The following is a 20,689-nucleotide window of genomic DNA, read 5'->3' on the forward strand; positions in this document are numbered from 1 at the left end:
CTGGAAGATGTAGGCAATGATAATTTTGGATTCCTTTCCTTGATATACAGCCGCCTACCCGCGCGTAATCTGAATGGAGATGTTACTTTTAGAGAACCAGAAGTACCATTCTTGTCATGAGGCCAATCTTGACCAAGAATAACAATGAAGGCAATAACGGAAGTAAACAAAAATGTCGTCTTCGGGTTTGTTCTTTTTTCAATCGTTAAGTGTACATCACCGATAAGAGCTCGGTTAGCAGGTTGCCGAAAAGTCAATCCTATGTGTCGACCTGTGCAGTAGAGTAAACGCCATTTGCCCGGTAACAACTCTAACCAATTCTGCAAGAAAAGCCTTTACATATCACGAGCTTGATGTTGAGCAATACTAATCAAAAAGATAGTTTTGGAGAATGGTAAATACTCCCCCCTATTTTAATCAAAATGTCCCATTTAGTTTTACACACTTATCGATGTACTATTTTAATTCTAAATATCTCTATTGTGTTTGGTTGAAATTTATAAAAAGTTGATATTATTATATTAACAAAGTTTACATTGAGTCAAATCAAACAAAATTTCACTTTAATATGTTTTAATTTATAAATTAAGAATAAAATAAAAACTAAAAGTGATTGATAAATAGCGCAAAAAAACAATTGTGATATTTAATAAGAATAAGAGGGGTATATCTTTTCTCCATCCAGAATTAATACAAACATGCCCTTAGCCGTCACAACAATATGGCAATATTTCACTTAAAGGCTCTCTATGTATTTAGACGATCTTATACTTCCCACGTAATTCAATATAGTTGAGGACCCATATAATCACAAAACTAATTGCAAACTAGAATTACGAAATGTGACAACCTTTTTTAGACATCTTAACGTAACTACTATTTTTAGACAAGATTCCATTATTTAAAGGCCATTGGCTCTCACATAGGCATGAATTGATTAGGGGGTCGAATGTAGGATAATATTAGTATATTACCCTTGTAAAAACAAAGAGGTTGTTTTAAATTGATCCTTAATAGCAGACATCATCTGCAACTTCACATGCATATGAAGTGCACACAATTTAACGTGTAATCTTAATATGGTAAATTATAATCTGAAACCAAAGAACTATGTATCGAGAATAGACACATGATATGATGTTCACATAATAAAATAATCTAGAAAGTGCTCCGTCAGAGAACACCGAGCAGAAACACCTTGGGCTTCGAATGAGGATTCAGCATCCCCATTAGGAGAGTCTGCTACGCTGAAAACACAGACTTCAATCACTCCAAGTTTAAGCTTACATCAAATTTAATACCACATACAAATAATTATAAAAAAAATTAGAGGTTATCACGTGGAATTTTCCAAAAATATATAATGGAGTATTTAACATGGAGAACTTAAAAGGGGTAAAAAGTACCTTAGTAAGAAATGATTTGAACTCAGCAAAGATTAATGGATCGATGAGTTCCCCCAGCACCATTTTCGCCATGATAAATCCAACACATCTAAACAGAATAACATTGTGGGCACTAAATAACCTCATGTCGGGTTACACAATGGATATCTTTCTAGTACCTCATATCAAATGCAATCATAATATGTCGCCTCTTACTATCGAACATGCTGGTGTTTGAAGTACTCTCAACAAAGTCGTCAGCGTTTCCAATACCTACGTAAAACATATGGCGCACAAGGCAAGCTTTTATAACAAAACAAATCAAGGACTGATGGCTTTTTTCTGTTTGCGGGGAGATGTTGGATTAAGCAACAAGAAATCAAGTTCAAATGATCCTATGAAAATACTCCAATATAAATGGAGTATGTGGGAATGCAGACCATACACGCCAATGCATTGATAAATAGATAGATGCGTGGTATCAAAGCCAAAACGACCATAAACTGAAAAACTTACGCCAAATCTAATAGAAATATCGGAATGACGTGAAATTTTGAACATAAGTCCATGAACACAAATAACAACTAATGATGTCAATTTCTTAAAGCATTATGTCGGTATGCGCGACAACACTGAGAGCTCAACATTTATGCTGAAATGACATGAAAACTAAAAATAAAGAAAACTTACTTCACAAATTATATAATCCGTGTCAGCTCTCAACTAAAGTCACTCGACACATACTAAAATGAATTCTTGCAACCAAAAACAAGCATACTACGTTTAAAAAAGATCAGAATCAAAATAACATTACGGGTTGCCTCCCACATATTCTTTCAAGATTTTGGAGCTCGATCTAACTAGTAAGTAATACGACAAACTACTGAGGAGTTAAAACTCACTCCCATTAAATTTTGGCTAAATTATAAGATGAAAAGCCAATGACAAATCTAACTACAGGTGAAAATAGGAATTCGAATGGAAAAACAAGACACAAATGCACATAGACACAAAAGAATGGCCGAGGGCAATACCATGAGCTGCAATCATATCCACAAGAGGTACATCAAAATTGATCACAAGACACTGTTTCAAGAGATTTCTCAGAAGAAATACAAGTACGTACATGAGACTCATCACACTGCACTTCAAGGTAGTCTGCCTAGAGGTAAGAAACTCAATAGTGGGAGGTACACAAGGCATCTGCACCATAGGTTTATCATGAAACGGTGCAGTAACTAGAGGTGTTCAACGGATCGGGTCGGGTTATGTCAAATGCTAAACGGGGTGGGGCGGGTCAAAATCCGTTTAGATCCGACCCACTTTGACCCAATTTTTAAAAGTTCATAAAACTTTTTTTTTTTTACTTTATGGCCCGTTGGATCGACCCATTTACGTATATAATAATATCATTTAAAAATATAAAAAAAAAGTGGTAAATTTTTTTCTCAATTTGTTTCTTATAGTTATCCGACCCAACCCTTTACACCAAGGTCCGTTAATGATCTGCCCCGTTATTAACTCGACTCGCTAATGACCAGTTAAAATGTGACCCGATCCGCCCCGTTGAACACCTAGGAGTAACACAAGGAGTCATGAGCATTAGGCATATTAACATGAGACTCTTAAACATAAGACCTAACATGGTAATGTACATGATCATTTGACTCATTAACCTTATTTACATTGATAAAACCAACACATAAGGGCCTAAAGTTTCAAACTTTATTTCTAGAAAACACCCAAGATTAATGACAAGGGTGTTAAATGCAAGGGTGTTAAATGCAAGTAAACAACAATCTTCAATAATAAACAATGAGAAACAATAAGAAAGAAAGCAAAACAAAAAACACAAGATTTACGAGGTTCACCCCAATGTGGGCTACGTCCTCGGTGATGGTTAGCTTGCTTGATTATGTGAATAACAATGGAGTTCTCAAGAACTCTTACAATGGAGTATTACACTTGGAGAAGATAAAGGAGATAGGTTTGTGTTTGGCTAGGGTTAAGAATTCCTTTAAAAATGAGTGTATGAGGCTCCTATTTATAGTAGTAGCCGTGTACAAATGATTGGGTAAAGGCCCACACTAAAACATTCCCGTAAAACTTATCGTACAAGAAAACAGAGTGCTTTCTGGACTCCCGCTCGACCGGTCGAGCGAAATGGCCTTGGTCGAGCAGCTTGTTTTTCGGTTGAGTGACAGATCAGAATAGCTGCTGACTTGGTCGAGCCAACTGGCTCGGGTCGAGCATGCTTCAAGTGGGTCGAGCGGCTCATCAGAGACTTCAAAATGACTCCCACATCATCATACACACACATACACACATCCACACAACAGCAAACTCATCATACACCATTAGTGTACTCAAAGTCACACCAAAACTCCAACATACATCTATACCACCACAAGGGATATTCATATTAGACTTATTGGTGGAGGGGAATGGTAGTTGACTTTGTGATTTGGGTATATGATATTCAAGCAAACTTGCTTCGTGAATATCATCATCTTCCCTTGGTGCGAAAAAGGACGAAGTTTGGTCTTAAGACTGTAAATTTGAGACAAATGGAAGAAATTAACCATCTCTTTTACGTAAGTGAATAGAGCCAACTAATTCAGAAGTTTCATAGTTGCTCGATCTGGTGCCAAAAAGGAAACTAGCCTCATGCGCATTATCATCTTCCCTTGGTGCAAAAAAAGAACGAGGGTTTGGTCTTAACTCTTAAGACTGTAAATTTGAAACATCGTAAGTGAATAGACCCAACGATTTGAAGAAGCTTCATATTTTGCTCGATTGATTGGTAGGTCCAAAAACTCATCATTATGCATATCTTCAATTAATTCCCTAATCTCAACATTCAAGCCATCATTTAATAATTTACACATATCAAACACATCAAAACCATGATCATAAGTAACATATTTTCCTTTTTTTTCTTGCCTTTCCAAATCTTTTCTCTTGAAATACATAAAAACATAAGTATCATAAGTAACATATTTACGTCCAAAAACATTCCACATAGGCTTAAACATGGTTATATACTTGTGAACGGGCCTTGAGCTCAGGCCAGGATTGGTGGTTCTGGGTTCGGTTGAGTATCCAGTAACCCGTTGTGTATCCAGCTCCATACTTGGTTGGGTATTTATGACTCCGGCTGAAATTCTAAAATGTCACTTCTTTATAAATTCACAACATAAATACCCGATTGGATATACAAATCTGACTAGGAGATTTATCTTTTATATTTTCTTCTAACTTTTTTGTAACTAAATTATACTTCCTCTTATGCAAGCTAATAGTCTCATTTAGTTTTGCACACTTGTCGAGGTAACATTCTCTTAATATTTCTAATTGTTCTTAATTAAAAATTATAAAGTTGATATTAATAAACCTTGCATTGAGACGAATCAAACAAGATCTCATATAACTATGTTTTAACTTATAGATTAAGAACAAAATACTTCTTTTGATTTTTTTATTAGCACCCAGACAACTTTTAAGAAGTCAAATGCGTTTGTCGGATTATTTTATCTAGGTCATACACAACTAAAATTATAAAACTTTGATATTATAAAAATATGCAACGAGACAAATAAAACAAGATCCTACATGACTAAGTTTTTTTTCTCGTGTAATAGCCGCAATATATAAAACACCATAGAATAATAAAGTGTTAAATTGGGTTTGGGTGCAAGTAATAAAAATCGGAGGAAGTACAAATTAAGGATGAAAAGTGAAAAGTGACAAAAAAATAAATGGGACTACTTGCTTGGATAGAGTAATATAAATAGGCTTCTAGCGGTCATAAACACATCAATTTTTTTTTCTAGTAACTAACATCCTTGGAGTCTTCAATTTACCTTTCTTAATAAAGTTAACATCTTTTTCTAAAAATATAGATTTAAATTAGTTTGTAATTACTTATTCTGTACAGATTTGTTATGCTGTTTATGAGATGATTCACAAGCAAACCTCCCTCCAATTCTTAACCAATTGCTTTCAGCAAAGTCGATATCACATATCATCATATTATAATTTAATACTCCCTCCTATTCAGCCTAAATGTCCCATTTGACTTTTCACACTTGTCGAGGCAATATATTAACCCTTAATATCTTAAATTATTCTTAATTAAAAATTATAAAAAATTGATATTAATAATCCTTATATTGAAACGAATCAAACAAGATCCCACATGACTATGTTTTAACTTATAGATTAACAGTAAAATACAAATTAAGAGTGATAAGTAAATAATGCCAAAAATCAAATGGGACATTTAGGCTGAATAGGAGGTAGTACTAAACAAAACAAGAACTCAAATAAGGAAGAAAACAGATCAATTCATGATTCAATGTAATAGAATAAATCTATTTCTGAATGGAATATACTGCAGATTATGGGTTTACAATAAAAGCAAGCTTTGTATTTAGAAGGATGCATACTCTAAAAAGCAAAATTAAAATTAGAAGAAAAATGGAGAGGGTTTCACAAAAGTATTGTAAAAAACTTTACGGAGTTCTGCAGGAGGTCATCACTCCTTCATGTTACTACCATTTGTTTCATCATCTTCATCACTTATATCAAGATCAGCTAGCAACTCGTCTAGAGGTATAGAAGGCAACTCATCACCATCAGTCATCGAAGCTGATTCAGATGGTTGATATTCCTTGTTACGGTACAATGAAACATTGAACCTCAATTCGGGATTCTCCTCCAAGTCTCTCAAGAACTCTTCATACTCGTTATCCACCTTATATTGGTTTACCTTACCTTTGGTAACATCATCAACCTCCATATTAAGATTCTTGAGCTTCCAAGCACGGGGCTTGCCACGCTTTCGTTGGCGCTTCTCTTCGTAGCTCTTCTTTACCAAAATAACTTCAGGAAGTACAAGGCCTCTATATTTGTCCAATTCAGAATCATTAAGATTAGCCCCATAAAGATCATAACCAAGGGCATTATCCCCAGGACTTAAAAGATGCCCCAAGTGTGTCCTAATGTGGAATATCGTATCATTCTTTCCAAAATCCGACAAACGAGCAACTTGGGCATCAGCCAAAGCATACCTAGAACCAGCAACATTAACTTCACTAGATACGTTATCGATGTCTAGCACAATGTATTCCACCAGCCGCCTACTAGAAAGCAAACACCTAAAGGGTGACCTCCAATACTGGTCAGCATCCAAGAAACAATATCTCAATGTGTTTGGATCAATCAACATTATATTATTGCTCACTTTTGTGCAAATCACGAGAGGACCCAAATTTCCCAGACCAATGGCAACTTTAGGAGGAAGACATACAAGGTCTTCACGACAGATGGGGCAAATTTCAACAGAAAAAGTGTGTTTATAGTTGTAAGTATTGCTCTTAGAATCCTGAGACACAAGCTCTTTGTCACTACGACTTCTGATGGGAACAACTTTACCAACGAACTCTAAAAATTTCACCCCTTGACTCCTGTTGGAGAAGAAAAAATCAATTCCATGCTCCATTTGCTTAATTCTGATAGCCTGGTTCGCAGCATCATGCTTAAGAATAAGTTGTTCCAGGAAAAAGAAAGTCCTCCTATGTGGAACATGCTGCCGGAGTTGAACTGATGCTACCCACTGATCTGGGTTTGCCTGCAGCCTATTACAGTAGTCACACATCTGATGATGCACAACATATTCGACCATATAAGCTTGCTCTAAAATCGCCCCATGAAGGACTTCTTTCTGAATTCTCAGTTTAACCTTGATTCTTTTAGAGTGGGGTTCAGTCCACAAAAACTCAGCATTCACCAATGTAACTTTGGCTTTATCCAAATTCAGTTTCTTAAGGCAGAATGTTAGTAGTTCCCTTGATTCTAACTGCGCCTTGATGCGAGTCTTTGGAGGCTGCAAGTAAGTCTCACATTCAGGACAAAATAAGATTGTCACATGCTTCAACAAGCCTTCTGTGATGTCAACTTCTGACCTCAAACATCTCACACACATATTGGCAGCATTTGGTTGCATAGAAACACCACATTTGCAGCATAGAACACTTCCAATTGTTTGTTGCACAACAAACATACCAGCTTCTTGAGACATTGCTGCAGAGGACCACAAAAGCAAATCGATAATCAATATATCAAAACAACGCTAACACGCATCAATAAGTAGCAAAGCAACTAGAACTACAACTCAAACAAATGTTTTCAATTCACTTTAGAATAAAAAACTCAAATGTCAAAAATTAAGCGAAAATAGAATGATCAAAAATCTTGTTTTGAGAGGAAAATTAGAATATAAAAAACATGGGAAAATTCATAATTAAGATCGGAAATCTTAATTCAAAATTGAGAAGAAATTCAACAAAAAGAAAAAATCAAGGAAAAAGTAATATTACCCAACTCTCTTCATTTTTTCTTAGGCAAATTCACATCGGAGGCCTTGACAGAGTAGTGGCGGATCCACGGTTCAGAGTCCCATGGAGCACCAATAAATAGACAAAATTTCAAAATAGTTTCGTTTATAAAATTAACAACTAAAATACTAATGTTATAATAGTATTCACCACATTCAGAAATATTAAACAATTGACTATTACTCCACCTCAATTCACTGATCACATATTTTAAACATTAAACAATCAAAGTATACAGAAACAGGCCGCTTCAGCTCAACAATATACAAGAGTTTATTTATAGTCAAGACGAATGTATGAATTCTCAAATTAGGTTTAAGGATTCAGATCTAAAATCTACAAAGAAATCATTTACCTAAGAAATAAGAAAGTATGGGAGAGAAGCAATAAATCAGAAAATGAGTATTGCCTAACCAGAAACGTATGAATTGATGGCCGATTCAGCGGCTGCGGTAGCATTTTGAGAGTAAGTGAGTCGATTCGGGAATGTAAGAGAGAAATTAAATAGCCATGGGTTAAATTGACAACAATTTAAAATAACAAGATAGAACATAAACAAAAAAATCAAAAAATAACATTCTAACAAAATTCAAAATCGTGTATAAGATTAAAATTAAACCTTTGAACATCAAGATTAAGAATTTACGATTAAGATAAGATTAAATATAGTACATGAAGATTAAGATTAAAATTAAGAGTGAAAGTACCTTTAAAAAATCAAAGTTCTGATTTTTAGGGTTTTTGTTTTGTGAGTATAATAGGCAGGCGGCAGCGACTGCGAGCGGCAGCGACTGCGAGCGACACCGACACAGCCACCAGAGAGGCGGCAGGCGTTGTGGCAGTAGGTGGCAGACAGCAATTGCAGTGGTTCGGCTTGCGGCGGCAGAGCTGTGGTGTGGCGGCAGTTTTAGCTTTTGATTTTGTAGGGTTTTATCTTTTTAGAGAGAGGGAAGGAGGATAGTTGATGAAAGATTTGATATTAAGAGAACGACGCTTATATAGTTATATGTTTATTATTTTTGACGGGACCAGTGAATATTTTTAAGGGCACAAATTTTTTGGGTTGCAATTTAGGGATGCTCATAAAACGGGTTTATTGTGGGTTCACTTGTACTTGAATTTGAACCCTTTTATTTTTAAGAGATTCAGATTCGGAGTTGAACTTTAAGGGTTTAAAATTTTCACTCAGTCTTATACCCTCGGAATATAATAGACTTAGGGTCCTTAATAGGTCTAAAAAAGTCTCTTCGAATTTGTCAAATTTGAGTCTTCTTTGCAAGTTATTATGAACACAATCAGCTTAAAGAAACAATTAATCAACATAAAAAAACAAATAATCAACTTAAAAAAAGTAAAAACCCTAAATAGAACGAACAAAATGGGTTTGTGGGATATGCGCAAACAAGATATTTAGAAAATGCTAACCTGCAAGCTATGGATAACAGCAAGTCAACAACACAGAAATGAAATTGAGAATAAAAACAAGTACAAAATAAAAACCCTAAAATCTAAATAGAATCAAAAATTCATAACGAAAAGGAGTAAAAAACAAGTACAGTAAAAAAGGTGTTATTTTTCACATAGTGTTACTTTTTGGAAAAAAACATATTACTTTATAATATGTTTGTTTTTATGAAAAAAATATTTTTTTTCTGAAAGTAACATGCCATCAAATTCATTGTCTAATATGAACAGATTATTATCCACATATATTTCTCATCCAATCATTTGTCACTTGTCATTTTTGGCAAGACAATGAGCAGTTTGTCATTTGTCATTTTTCTTCAAAATTAATAGTATGTATGTATTTAACATGCCATCAAATTCATTGTCTAATATAGAAAGATTATTATCAGCATATATTTCTTATCCAATCAAATAATTACAAATGGCAAGACACTGAGAGGTTCGCCATTTGTCATTTTTCTTCAAAATTATTAGTAAGTATGATATGATATGATATAATATGATGATTGACTCTAATTAATATAATATTTCCTTAAATCTATTTATTACATATAGTATTAATTGCCTTAATTATTAATTTTCTTTTCTTTTACTGATTGAAAATTATAATGATGTAATTAATCTGCCATGTGAGCAGAGTACAACCAATAAATTTGTTCTATTTGTCTCCCTTCTTTGAGACTTCTATGTGAAATTAAACTTTATCTTTAATAAATTGTAAGAAAAACAATGTCTTAAAAATGAACTAAGTAATGAAGGAGATCTTATCTTATTAGCATCCAATTTATGCCTTATCTAACTACCGTAGCATTTTCCGTTAAATTCTTGTCAATTTCCGTTTAATTCACCATTTTGACGTTTCTACCCTTATTAAGTGTTGATTGTTGTCTTTATAATTTGTCCTAAACATTTAAGAGCTTTGATGAATTAAACGGTAAATTAAACATTTGAGAGCATAAAAATGGTTTAGGGAAAATTATAAAGACAACAATCAACACTTAATAACGGTAGAAACGTCAAAATGGTGAATTAAACGGAAATTGACAAAAATTTAACGAAAAATGTTATGACAGTTAGATAGGGCATAAATTGAAAGCTACCATGTGAAAAAGTCTTACAAAAATGCTACCACTAGAGTTTCATAAAAGTTTGATGCTACTATATGGGATCCAAATTTATTTAATGCATTTTAAAAGTTTTCACATAATAGAAAAAACTGTGAGAGGAAGAATTAAGTACAAAGATATGAAGTAGGAATCAATTTTTCTTCTTTTCTCTTACAAATTCCACATTTTACATTTTTATTTATTTTACCTTAAGATCTTAGGGTTATGTATTTGACACTCAAATTCCAACACTTAAGACTTCTTAACAAGCTAATAAGCGTATATGAGACTTTAGATATATAAGTGTAAAGATCTTAAGATCTTGTGTAATAACTTTCTTTGTAATAAGGTTATATGAGATACTTAAGATTTAAGATTGAGGCTTATTCATAAATTAGTCTTTAGTGTAAACAAAAAATTGAAAATTTTAAGGGTGTAATAACTTTGTTTGTAATTCTAAGTGCCAATCTCATCCAATACAAGTGGAGTCGAGCAAAGCAAAGCATGGATAATGCTTTAGAGTTATACTCAAGTGAAATGAGTTGCTCACATGAGCATGGACTCATGGTAAAAGCTACATGGATGCTATGCTCGAACGAGAAGTTGTTGTGCTCAAACAAGTACATTGATCGAGTGAGTTGAGGTTGTTCTGAACAAGCTTGGAGGCTAGAGCACGTGTTATGATCAAGCTATGTTAGGTGGTGCTCGAACAAGCACATATCGTCAGACCTTACATTTTGTGAAGCCATGCCTTATGATATTTTTGAAAACTTGAAAATGTTTCATTTGAGCTGTTGTAATTTTTAAAAAGATCTTAGAGATAGAGAAACTAGAATGAAAGAGAAGTACCATCATTTAGGTGAAAAAAATGTTAGAATTTATTCATTTAAGGGGTGAGAGTAGTTCATGTTGAGAGTTTAATTTGTTGAGGCAATTAATAAGTGTGCATACACTTATAAAGGAGTTCAAACACATAAGAGGTAGAAAGGGCCAAGAGTTTTCTTGCTCCATATATGTGAGCAAACATCATTGGAAGTGTAAAGGTTGAATCAAAATGCAATGTATGATTGAAGTAATATCCTACGATACTTAAAAGTATTTGTCTTTTTTTTTAATTATTATTTTTTGTATGTTGTAATTTTAGAAATCAAAGCCAAGGGTTATTGTTACTAGTTTTAGTTTTCATCTTAATTATTTTTGTTATTTGTGTATTCGGTTTAGCAACATTCTTATATATTTCGGATTTATTCTTATATGTAATTAAATAAAAACATCACATATTTTTAAAGGATATTTGATAAAATAGTTTGTTGGACGATTTTAGTTTATTTATAAACAAATAGATAGTTAGGTGGTCAAACTATCTAATATTGGTGTTTTATATAGTTGTATATATTAGTCTATTTAAACAACTTCTTGTTATATATCAACTAGTTTAATTATTATAAATTGCTTCCGATCAGGCACCAACACATTCAAAATTAACTGGTCAAATGAGTTGATAAATTAACTAGTAAAAATCATCAACTCAAATCAACTATCAGTCGTTTGTCAAACGCCTATTTATTAAATTTTAGGGTGTTAGGTAAAATCATATATTAGATAATTTTAGTTTATTTTGACTCAAGTGGTCAAACAATCTAATCGTAATATTTAATAAATAGCTAGTCAATATAACCTATTACTGTAAATAAATTATTCTACCAACAGCATATTCAAAATCAACTAATCATATTAGCTATTAACTATCATCTGTCCGCGGATATTAACTATATTCACCTTTTGATCTTCATTTTCCTTCAAACAATTCCAATTAGCAAATTGCAACGAGATGAATTTCCCACGTGTCCTAACTCTTATCCTCCACCTTGGCACGTACAAATCCAACACTTTTCAATCCATCATCATTGATTGATGAGGATCTGATCCAGAAAATTAAAGCATATGTAAAAAAATGAACAGATATTTTTCTTAGTATTTGTGTGTGAGTGTGTGAAGAAGACGTAGACATGCTTTGGCGCATGTTCATCTATTCAAACCTTCTCTTTACACGCAATCTTCTCACGCCATCTTCTTCCTTCTTAATTTCTACCTTCCTCCCTTTTCTCTTTAAATTTGACTTTCTCCAATCATATTTTCTGGGTTTTTTATATAAATTTTCTGGGTATTCCTCAAACATTTCTGGGTATTTCTCAACTTTTTCTTGGTATATCTTTTTATGTATATATTTTTTTCATTTGTCAAAAAATTTGATCATTAAAGGGTACTTATAGAATAAAGTTCTGTCTTTGATATTGACTAGCTGAATCTTTTATTCTTATATAGGTTGAGATCAGTAGATGGCATTCAGCAGAATTAGGTTAATTTCTAGTATGGAAGCCATTGATTTGGGCTTTTCTACCCTAAATTTTCCGATTTTACCAGTTAAACTAGCAATTCCAAGTCCAATTTTAAGACCCTTTGATCCTTTTTTGAGTAGAAGATGTTTAAGAATGAAATGTAAGTCTTCAGCAACAAGTACTTTGTCTGAAGAAAATGATAAAATGGGTGGATTTTCTTCTTTGGAAGATGAATTGGGTTTAGTTGACAAGTTCAAAATGTCTGATTTTGAGGTTTCTGATCGTGTCAGTATTGGTCTTGGTGGAAGGGTAATTTTTCTGCTTGAATGTTCATCCTTTTATGATTTTTTTTTTTTAATATTTTTTTTTTTTTTTTTGTGGTTTGAGTTTATGATTTTGGTTTTAATCAATGCCTTTTTGGTTGAAATTTTTGTAGGCTGATGAGCTAGTTTTCGAAGCTGTTGTGAAGAATTCTAGCAGGTTAGTCTAAAACTTGTGAAGTAATATATGGTTGAAGTTATAATCATAGTGTAAAAACAAGGCCTCGCATCGCTTTGGCCGAACCGATATTGCCGGTGTTGTAAAGGTGTAAAAGAATGGAATTGTAGGCCGGGATATCTTATGCTTTTGGCGGATATTTAGGCGTTACGCTACCACATTTTGTTATAATTTATACTTTTGTACCATGATGATTTATGAGTATGTTGATTTTGGTAAATTGCAGTTCATTGTATAATACTAGAGTAGTGCTTAGGAAGCTTACTAGTGTCCAGGCTCAAAGGAGAGGGAAGAGAGCTATAGAGGTCAGTTACATTGATGTGATTATTAATGAAATTTTAGCAGTCGTGGAGATTAAGATTGGTTGATCAATGTCAAATGTTCATTTTGTTGGTTATAGGTGTTCAAGAAGTTGGCTCGTCGTAGGCTTTTGTATCATTCTTATTCTATGCAAGTTCATGGTTATGTCTCTTCGCCTAGTGATGGTTGTGACTCGTTTACGCTTGTCCATGGTGTAAGTTTCATTCTCTTTCGGTACCGCTGTGTTTGTTTCTTTTTGTGGAGCCAGCCTACAAGATTCATTGCAGGAACTTCTCTCGTTTTTTTCTCGAGTCGAGGGACTCTTTGGCCGCGCTCTCCTTTATGAGTATGAGTTGCCACCTTCCTTCCTCACGACCCTGATCATAGTTTTCTATTGGCGGTACAAACTAAGTATGATGATGATGAGACTACAAGAACTATATTTTTGTATCTTGTAGTCAGATTGGTAATTGGTTAGGGGAAAAATTGTTAGGGGGAGTACATTTTCAATTATACTTCAAATCTAGGAGCATTGTGTACTGTGATCATATTACATATATGTGTGTTTTATTTATTGCAGTATCATGGAAGTTTCTCACTAAGGCATTGGCTCCAACAATCAGACTGGTTCCCAACCTTGGAAGCTACTCTAGCTCTTGATGAGGAGTCTGTTCGAAAGGTGGGGGACGACAGCATTGGCGGTCCAGCTGTTTCTCGAAAATTACGTCTGATTCGTATACTTATGAGGGATCTTTTAATAGGAGTATGTTTTATCATCATCATTATTATTATTATTATTATTATCCATATCCAATGTGTGTACTTTAATTAGAGCTCTTGAACTTTATGGTGCTCATCACTTTCATTTAGGTAAATTACTTGCACAGTCATGGACTTGCTCATACAGAATTGAGGCTTGAGAATGTGCATGTAAGCCCTGTGGACAGGCATATCAAAGTGAGTAGCTTTTGTATTTTACCACTGTCATGATCTTGAGCAATGATTTTTCCGCTTGTATATCAACTCAAAATCGGGTGTGCCCAACATATTAGAGTTTACGCAAAAGGGTCACACTCACATTTTTGCGTTATCCTGTATGTTAAGTAGGGGACCATAAACACTGCTTAAAGACCGTTGGTTTCTTTGTTGTCAATGTCATGACTAATAATTGTATGCACTAATTTTCTCGCATCATTCTGTTTCTTTGTAGTTCAAACAGAATCCTTGATGTGATTTAAATATAGTTGTTTGGATATCCGCCATATCAATTCTTTTGCACTTGAACCCTCCAGCCATTTCCTTCTTGCCGTTGTTGCTGCACCATAATTGTGGGGCTTTCCCCTTTAACTTTCATTTAACGCAAATTGTTGTGAGAGACGGTCTCTCCGAGGGACGCATTAAATATATGGGCTAAATAGCCCAATTAATACATATTAAAGAGAAAATAAGAATGTGGGCTTCTTGTTTTGAGGTCGTCTCTTTGAGAGACGGTGTCTCACATTTAAGTAGTGCAACATAGCCTTGTTGGGTAAAATTTGTTTACGTGATGCACCCTGCTAGTATTTTCTAGAGGCACCTTTGTTTCTCAACTTTTATGTAACAACATATAATGTACTCCTTTTAATCGTAAGTATTTTCTTAGGATCATTTGAACTTAATTTCTTGTTGCTTAATCCACCTTCTCCCCGCAAACAGACAAAACCCATCACTGCCTTGATTAATTTTGTTATAAAAGCTTGCCTTGGGTGCTTGTATGTTTCAGGTAGGTATTTTAGGAAACGCTGCCGACTTTGTTGAGAGTAATTCAAGCACTAGCATGTTCGATAGAAAGAGGCGACATATGATGATTGCATTTGATATGAGGTACTAGAAAAAAATCCATTTTGTAACCCGACATGAGGTTATTTAGTGCCCGAAAAACTTGGACACATTATAAATGTTATTCTGTTTAGATGTGTTGGATTTATCATGGCAAAAATGGTGCTGCGGGAGCTCATGGATCCATTAATCTTTGCTGAGTTCAAATCATTTCTTACAAAGGTACTTTTTACCTCTTAAGTCCTTCATGTTAAATACTCCATTATATATTTTTCTAGTATGTAATACTTCTTCTGTTACAATATACTTGCTACATTTGACTTTTTATGCAATCCAATATGCTATTTTAATTATTTATATATTGAAATATGCACATCTATAAATTACAAAAAAGTTAATTTTATGAAAGTATGCAATCAGACAATTCAAACAAGATCCAACTTGCGTATATTTTTTCTTACATATATGCCGTAATATATAAAATAAGCATGAACGATGAATAATATCAATAACCGTAATGTAGCGAGTATTTCAGAACTAAGGAAGTACTTTACTGGCATGCATTTTGTGTGTTAGTCCATTGTCAATTGTGTTGCCAAAACTTGCCCTGTTATGCTCTTTTTGATGTTGATGTCTATCCTTCTACAGGGAAACGATCCATCTTGCTTGCGTGAATTCATGTTGCCAATTTTGTGCAAAAACTCCCCTTTTGGAAATATTGGACTCCAGGTTGGTGATCTCGATCTGGTTGAGTTGCATTTCACCCACTGAAACATAATTCGCTACGTAGTTCGCCTTTTGAATTTGCAAATCACTCAAAATGGTTCAAAAATAGTCTAAAATCGACCATTATTCGCTTTTTTCGATTCGCGATTCGTGAGGCAATTAGCGAATCATGTGACACTGATTTCACCCTGGACCCTGTTTCTTAGTTTTTTTTTCTCATACTTGCAGATACTGGATCGAAGCTGGGGTGCCGGTTGGAACCTTTTGGCATTGTTGCTTGCTCCAAAACCCTTTGATAGAATAAGGTGCACTTTCAATTCATTTAAGACTAGAACATTCACGCTTTTCTTCTGTAGCCATGCAACCTTTTACAGTTGCTCATAATTTTATACTAACAACAAACGTCAGTACTTCTATCAACTTACCGGAGGTCTCATATTTATGCTATCTTTTTCATGCTATACAGCTGTTTAGATGCTCTGAGGCACCCGTTTTTGTGCGGACCCAGATGGAAGGTGCAGCCATCAATGAACATAATAAGATGGGGTCTTGGCTCGACTGCTGTCCGAATTATTGAAGAATACATATATAGGCAGCCTCAGGTAGCTACTTGAAATGACTCAAAATAATAGAACAAGATTGACAAATTGACATATATTATACTCATGGTGTCTTTGTCGAGTAAGAGCATCCCTATGTAAGCTTAAACTCGGAGTGACTCTGAGCCTGTGTTTTCAGCGTAGCAGACTCTCCCACTTTGTTGAACTAATGGAGATGCTCAATCCTCATCCAAAGCCCAAGGTATTTCTGCTCGGTGTTCTTTGAGGTAGCACTTTCTAGATTATTTTATTATGTGAACATCATATCATTAACAAATCATCCGGTTACCGGGTGGACTCTAGAAAAATACCCTTCAAAATTAGGATTATTTATGGTTAATCAATAAGTGGGATTATTGTAGGAAAATCATGAAAAGGTTGAATTATTATATAAGTAATTTTTCCTAATTTTTAACATCTGAAATATTATCTGCTAGTTGTATATTGTATACTCCCCGTCTAAAATAGTAGTTACATTAAGATGTCTAAAAATAGTATGACTTTTTATAATTTTCAACCAAAACACAATTAGAGATATTTAGGATTGATATAGTACATCGGAAAGTGTGCATTTGATTAGAATAGGAGGGAGTATTTACCATTCTCCAAACCTATCTTTTTTATTAGTATTGCTCAAAAACAAGTTCATGATATGTAAAGGTTTTTCTTGCAGAATTGGTTGGAGTTGTTGCCTGGCAAATGGCGTTTACTCTACTGCACAGGTCGACACATAGGATTGACTTTTCGGCAACCTGCTAACCGAGCTCTTATCGGTGATGTACACTTAACGATTGAAAAAAGAACAAATCCGAAGACGACATTTTTGTTTACTTCCAATATTGCCTTCAATGTAATTCTTGGTAAAGATTGGCCCCATGACAAGAATGGTATTTCCGGTGCTCTTCAAGTAACATCTCCATTCAAATTGCGCTCGGGTAGGCGGCTGTATATCAAGGAAGAGAATCCGAAATTATCATTGCCTACATCTTCCAGCACAACCTCTGTAATCAAGATTTTATCAGGGAGAAAATGGAAAAATGTTTTCCCTAATAGAGAGATCCCGTCAAGCCTTCCAGTAGCCAAACTTGTATCTAGTGATATCGAAATGACGATGAATCTTGATGCGCCACTACGTAGCAATGTTGGTGAAGCTCAAAAAGTGCTTCAAGAAGTTCGACTGCAAGTACCACCGGAAATGTTTGATTTGTCGAAAGTTGTATGCGGTACATATGTAGATTCTCGGCTGCTCGTCCTTCGTAGTGTAAATGGTTCAGCTCTTCTATTTACAAGATCATGTAGAGGTTCATAGATTGTGTTTATATGTCTTTAGTATGTTGTTTTGTATTGTACAGGAATAGAACTATAGAAGTATATATACAGAATGTTAATTCCTATCTTCTTTTAGTCATCTTCCCGATGAATTAAGATAAATAGTTATTCCTTCCCGAGAAAATTTTGTATAGACCAAGTCTATAAATACGATCATTGAAAAATATTTGCTACTTTTAGATTGTTGCACACTAAAATATTGTGGATTAAATTAAGACTTGCTTTTTGTTGTAATCTCGACAAAGACATGTATGGCAAGATCATACTTAACCATGATGGAGTAATAAATAAAGAGTCCATACTATGTTATGGTGATTTAGGGATGATAACGGGTTGAATTTAAATCAGGTCAATCTAAATTGTTTATATGCCAATTGAAATATTCATTTAGCATAATCACCTAGTTTGGCTAAAATGCATTGCACGTCGTGCAACATTATGGTCATCTCCCCCATGGCGTGTGGCAGGTGTTGGTATCAGGCTGCCACCTCTCCACAAATGCCGTAATAAGAGCACTATCAATGTGCTGGTGCATTATATACGGCAGACGACCTAGAGGAGTGGCAGGTAACACCCCGTACAGCTCATCAAACATGTCCTGCAGTCTGATGATCGTATCCAACGTCCTCTTCCTAGGACGACATTCCAAAATCGGAGGCGTGCGCTCCAATCCATCAAATATAATCTTTGCTACGTGCCCACCGTAGCTGGGTATTAAAGTGGTGTCAACAGGGCCCCCGGGCTGGGATAATGTGATCAACCAGTTCATGTCCGCGGACTGTGAGTGCCTCCTCCCCCGTGGAGCCGCATCCTCAACCTGGCTGACTCCTGCGTGATCAGAAGTGCCAGCCGTGCTATGCCCTCTAATCCTAAACTAACCGGCATGCCCTTTGACGAGCGTCCAATCAACAGCATGACCGACAGACTCATCCTGACCGACAGACTCTTCCCGACTAACAGAATCGTCGTAATCAGTATCATCGTCACCTGAGCCGACCATATTACTACGCAAGCTAGTCTGGCGCTCAAAGTGACTACGCACATGGTCTAGGGTACTTGAACGTTGGGCCTGACTATGTCTGGCCGCCTGTTCCTTCCTGGCTCGCCTTGCAGAACCCGTAACCCCTCTCTCGTGGGGATCCCCTCTCAGTAAACTAGGCCTAGAACTATTGCCGCTCAATAACCCTCTAAAAAAGCCTTTTCCTTTTTCCTGATTTCCAACCATATACTACAATTTTCATATTTTAATAAACTATTAATAAAAAATTAAAAGCATAAAAAAATACATTAAGTTATATTCATTTTAATTACACTTACGATATTAATTTAATAAACATTTAAGTAAATTTAATAAACACTTACAATCATATAAATTATTAACAACTAAAATAATTCACACATATAAACAAATAAACAATTATTATATTAATAAATAATTAAACAACTAAAATAAAATTTTATTAACAATTATTATATAAAAAATTAATTAAAAACTAAATTTTAATTAATATATTATTATTATATTGAAAAATAATTAAACATTTAAATAAATTATTTAAATTCAAAACTAATTATTATAATAACATTATCATAATATAATAATATATTAAAATAAAATAATTTATTACAACATTTATTAAATAACAAAAACTTAAAAAATAAATTAATTAAACAAAAGAAATTTTATATTTCGAAAATGAAAAAAAAGAAAAAAAAATAATTTAAATACCAGTCGCACAAAAAGTGCGACTGTACCTAGGTCGAGTTGCAATTTTTGTTCGACTCAACCTAGGTACAGTCGCACTTTTTGTGCGACTGGTGTTATTATTATTTTTTTTTATTTTATTTTGTTTTATTTTATATTTAAATTATTACTAAAAAATTGAAAATTAATTAACAACTAAATTTTAATTAATATATTATTAAATAACAATAACTTAAAAAATAAATTAATTAAACAAAAGAAATTTTATAATTTGAAATTAAAAAAATAAATTAAATACTAGTCGCACAAAATGTGCGACTGTACCTAGGTGGACTCGTACTTTTTGTGCGAATGGTATAATTTTTTTTTTTAATTTGTGATAACAAAAGCAAAAAGAGAAATTACTTATGATAACACTCTAGTTCTAATGTTTTTCAATGGTAGACAAAATTTTCTTTGGAGTAAGACCCTATTTAGTTTAACATAAAAAAAAAATTAACTAATTTATAAAAATAAGTTTTAATCATTAAAAATTAATTTCTATTTGTACAAATCAGTTCATATCAGTAAAAGTTAGTTACAATTTAAAAATTAGTACAATTAGTATAACTCAGTTATAATATACAATTAAAAAACACTTTAAATTAGTAAAACACTGCTTCAATAAGTAAAAATTAGTGTCAATAGTAAAAATTAGTATTAATCACTAAAAATCAATTTTAATAGTAAAAATCGATTTTAGTCGGTAAAAATTAGTTAAACTAATCATGCCCTAATTCATTATTTTCCAATTGGTTTGCACAATGACATTACTGATTTCCTTTCGCTTACCTGTTGGTGTTCTTGTTCTTTAGCTTTCACGCTTGTGTGATAAGATGCAAACTTATAGAGTTAGCTTTAGCTTTACTCAATCTTGAACTTCTTTTGAGCTTTTTCGAGTTGAGGGTATCTATGGTCGCACTTTCCTTTGTTTGTATGAGTTGTCGTCTTCCTTTTCTTCTCAAATCCTACTCATAACT

At 33.9% G+C, this 20,689-nt stretch overlaps 2 protein-coding genes across 6 annotated transcripts; one reads left to right on the forward strand and one right to left on the reverse strand.

Moving 5' to 3' along the window:
• Positions 1 to 5,731: 5,731 nt before the first annotated feature.
• Positions 5,732 to 8,759, reverse strand: LOC130806602 (uncharacterized). 3 transcript variants are annotated; one of them, XM_057671744.1, is made up of 3 exons: positions 8,491 to 8,759; positions 8,198 to 8,230; positions 5,732 to 7,469 (listed from the first exon to the last, which is right to left on the reverse strand). In XM_057671744.1, exon 3 carries the CDS (start codon positions 7,465 to 7,467, stop codon positions 5,923 to 5,925), a length of 1,545 nt encoding a protein of 514 aa, XP_057527727.1. In that variant the 5' UTR covers positions 7,468 to 7,469; positions 8,198 to 8,230; positions 8,491 to 8,759; the 3' UTR covers positions 5,732 to 5,922. The 3 variants fall into 3 exon arrangements, with proteins under 3 accessions (XP_057527727.1, XP_057527728.1, XP_057527726.1); XM_057671745.1 differs by having other exon boundaries at positions 7,766 to 8,230; XM_057671743.1 differs by lacking the exon at positions 8,198 to 8,230.
• Positions 8,760 to 12,184: 3,425 nt separating this feature from the next.
• Positions 12,185 to 18,144, forward strand: LOC130805931 (probable plastid-lipid-associated protein 14, chloroplastic). Of its 3 annotated transcripts, none has more exons than XM_057670772.1 (14): positions 12,185 to 12,541; positions 12,682 to 13,004; positions 13,132 to 13,175; positions 13,420 to 13,498; positions 13,594 to 13,707; positions 14,074 to 14,256; positions 14,364 to 14,450; positions 15,256 to 15,356; positions 15,446 to 15,533; positions 15,960 to 16,040; positions 16,266 to 16,342; positions 16,504 to 16,639; positions 16,776 to 16,838; positions 17,310 to 18,144. In XM_057670772.1, exons 2-14 carry the CDS (start codon positions 12,696 to 12,698, stop codon positions 17,943 to 17,945), a joined length of 1,998 nt encoding a protein of 665 aa, XP_057526755.1. In that variant the 5' UTR covers positions 12,185 to 12,541; positions 12,682 to 12,695; the 3' UTR covers positions 17,946 to 18,144. The 3 variants fall into 3 exon arrangements, with proteins under 3 accessions (XP_057526755.1, XP_057526756.1, XP_057526754.1); XM_057670773.1 differs by having other exon boundaries at positions 12,192 to 12,562; XM_057670771.1 differs by having other exon boundaries at positions 12,192 to 13,004.
• Positions 18,145 to 20,689: the final 2,545 nt, after the last annotated feature.

Source organism: Amaranthus tricolor, chromosome 2 (genome assembly GCF_026212465.1).
Source record: "Amaranthus tricolor cultivar Red isolate AtriRed21 chromosome 2, ASM2621246v1, whole genome shotgun sequence".
Classification (NCBI taxonomy): domain Eukaryota; kingdom Viridiplantae; phylum Streptophyta; class Magnoliopsida; order Caryophyllales; family Amaranthaceae; genus Amaranthus; species Amaranthus tricolor.